At 44.1% G+C, this 1,552-nt stretch overlaps 1 protein-coding gene across 1 annotated transcript; it reads right to left on the reverse strand.

Annotated features, from left to right (window-relative positions):
• Window positions 1-442: 442 nt before the first annotated feature.
• On the reverse strand, window positions 443-805 carry SARC_15864 (hypothetical protein; the record flags this gene model as incomplete). Its single annotated transcript, XM_014290025.1, has 1 exon — window positions 443-805. A coding segment is annotated over one exon (363 nt), but the record flags the coding sequence as incomplete, so codon positions are not given.
• Window positions 806-1,552: the final 747 nt, after the last annotated feature.

The following is a 1,552-nucleotide window of genomic DNA, read 5'->3' on the forward strand; positions in this document are numbered from 1 at the left end:
AATAATATATATATGTGTGTGTGTGTGTGTGTGTGTGTGTGTGTGTGTGTGTGTGTGTATGTATATGTATATATTTATGTATATCACCTCACCGATGCTCTCAACTAATTAAGGTACAATATTGATGCAAATGTTACGACAGTAAGATTGTGAATATAGCGCATCCGTCGCTAGAGCTGGCACATATAACGTGTACATGAATCGATATATATATATATATATATATATACTCAGGAGAATGTGATACTTAAACAGAACATTCAACAACGATTTGTATGTTACGTTTGAATAGAGGCACTTCGACCGAAAAGTCTATAATATTCCAACCCCAGCAGAGCAACGGATACCAATCAGCAAACCCATATTCATTTCCACACCCCACCCCACCCCACGCATAGATGTATACATTTATCGTCATTACAAACACCCATCAATCACCGCTTCATACCTCAATCGCTATAGGCAGCTCCTGTCCCTGCCCAAACGTAGTCGAGCCCGTACAGGCAAGCTCGCCACACCCAATGATGCACACATTCTCACCCACCACACAATTGGCCACATGCGAATTCCTCGTAACCAGCGAGTTGTTCCCCACAGTCACATTGCTGAGATCGGTGCTGAAAACGCCGGTAGGTAGGTAGCTTGTGCCTGTGTTGATACGACCCGTAAACACACCCAGACGTACTCGTCCGTGGAATTCACAGTTACGCACACGCCGCGCGTTGAACTTCTCGGCCACGAGAACACTGGCCCAGTCTTCCGCACCACAGCCCTGGCGCTCCAGTTGGGCAACTTCTGAGTAGGACTGAGAGCAGTTGGTAGGGTGGGTTTGTTAGATGAACAGCATGACCAATTGTGTCAATCAGCGTCTGATGGGTTTAGGTCTGGCGTTGACTGTAGCGAGAGTGGAGTGGAAAAAAACAGCACCTAGTTCTCAATATAATTGACGAATAGCCTTGGCATCACACTATCACACCTTTTAATTGTATATTAAGAGGACTGAGAGCAGTTGATGGTATAGGATGTCATTGGCTATGGGTATATTGATGTCGGAGTGTCAGACTGCGAGTATGACTGATGACTTGGGCAACATAGGGCACATCCCAACAATGGCAATGACGTCCGAGATAACAACTTAGTTAGGACAAAGAGCGTTTGATAAATAGTACGTGGTATCATACAAACATCGATATTGCAGTGAACATCGATGTCAAAGTGATATACGCTAGTTCAACTGAGATATTTGAGTGGCGGGTCCATTCAAATGTGAGTGCCTATGCCTCAAGTGACTACCATTGGTCACAGATATCACTTTGAGTGTCGAATGTTCTGAAGCGGAGATGAACTTGATTCCCCATGCGCTGGTATAAACCCGATCGCACGGAACGAGAGACTCTATTATATTTTATATGTATGATACTGTGTATATGCGAGCGCATGAGGAATAGAGTTAAATCTCAATTAAACAATAGTACGCCAGACTCACTCACATGTATACACACACACACGCACAACAAAACACAGAATGACAAACACACCCACAACCACTATA

Source organism: Sphaeroforma arctica, assembly GCF_001186125.1.
Source record: "Sphaeroforma arctica JP610 unplaced genomic scaffold supercont1.6882, whole genome shotgun sequence".
NCBI lineage: Eukaryota > Ichthyosporea > Ichthyophonida > Sphaeroforma > Sphaeroforma arctica.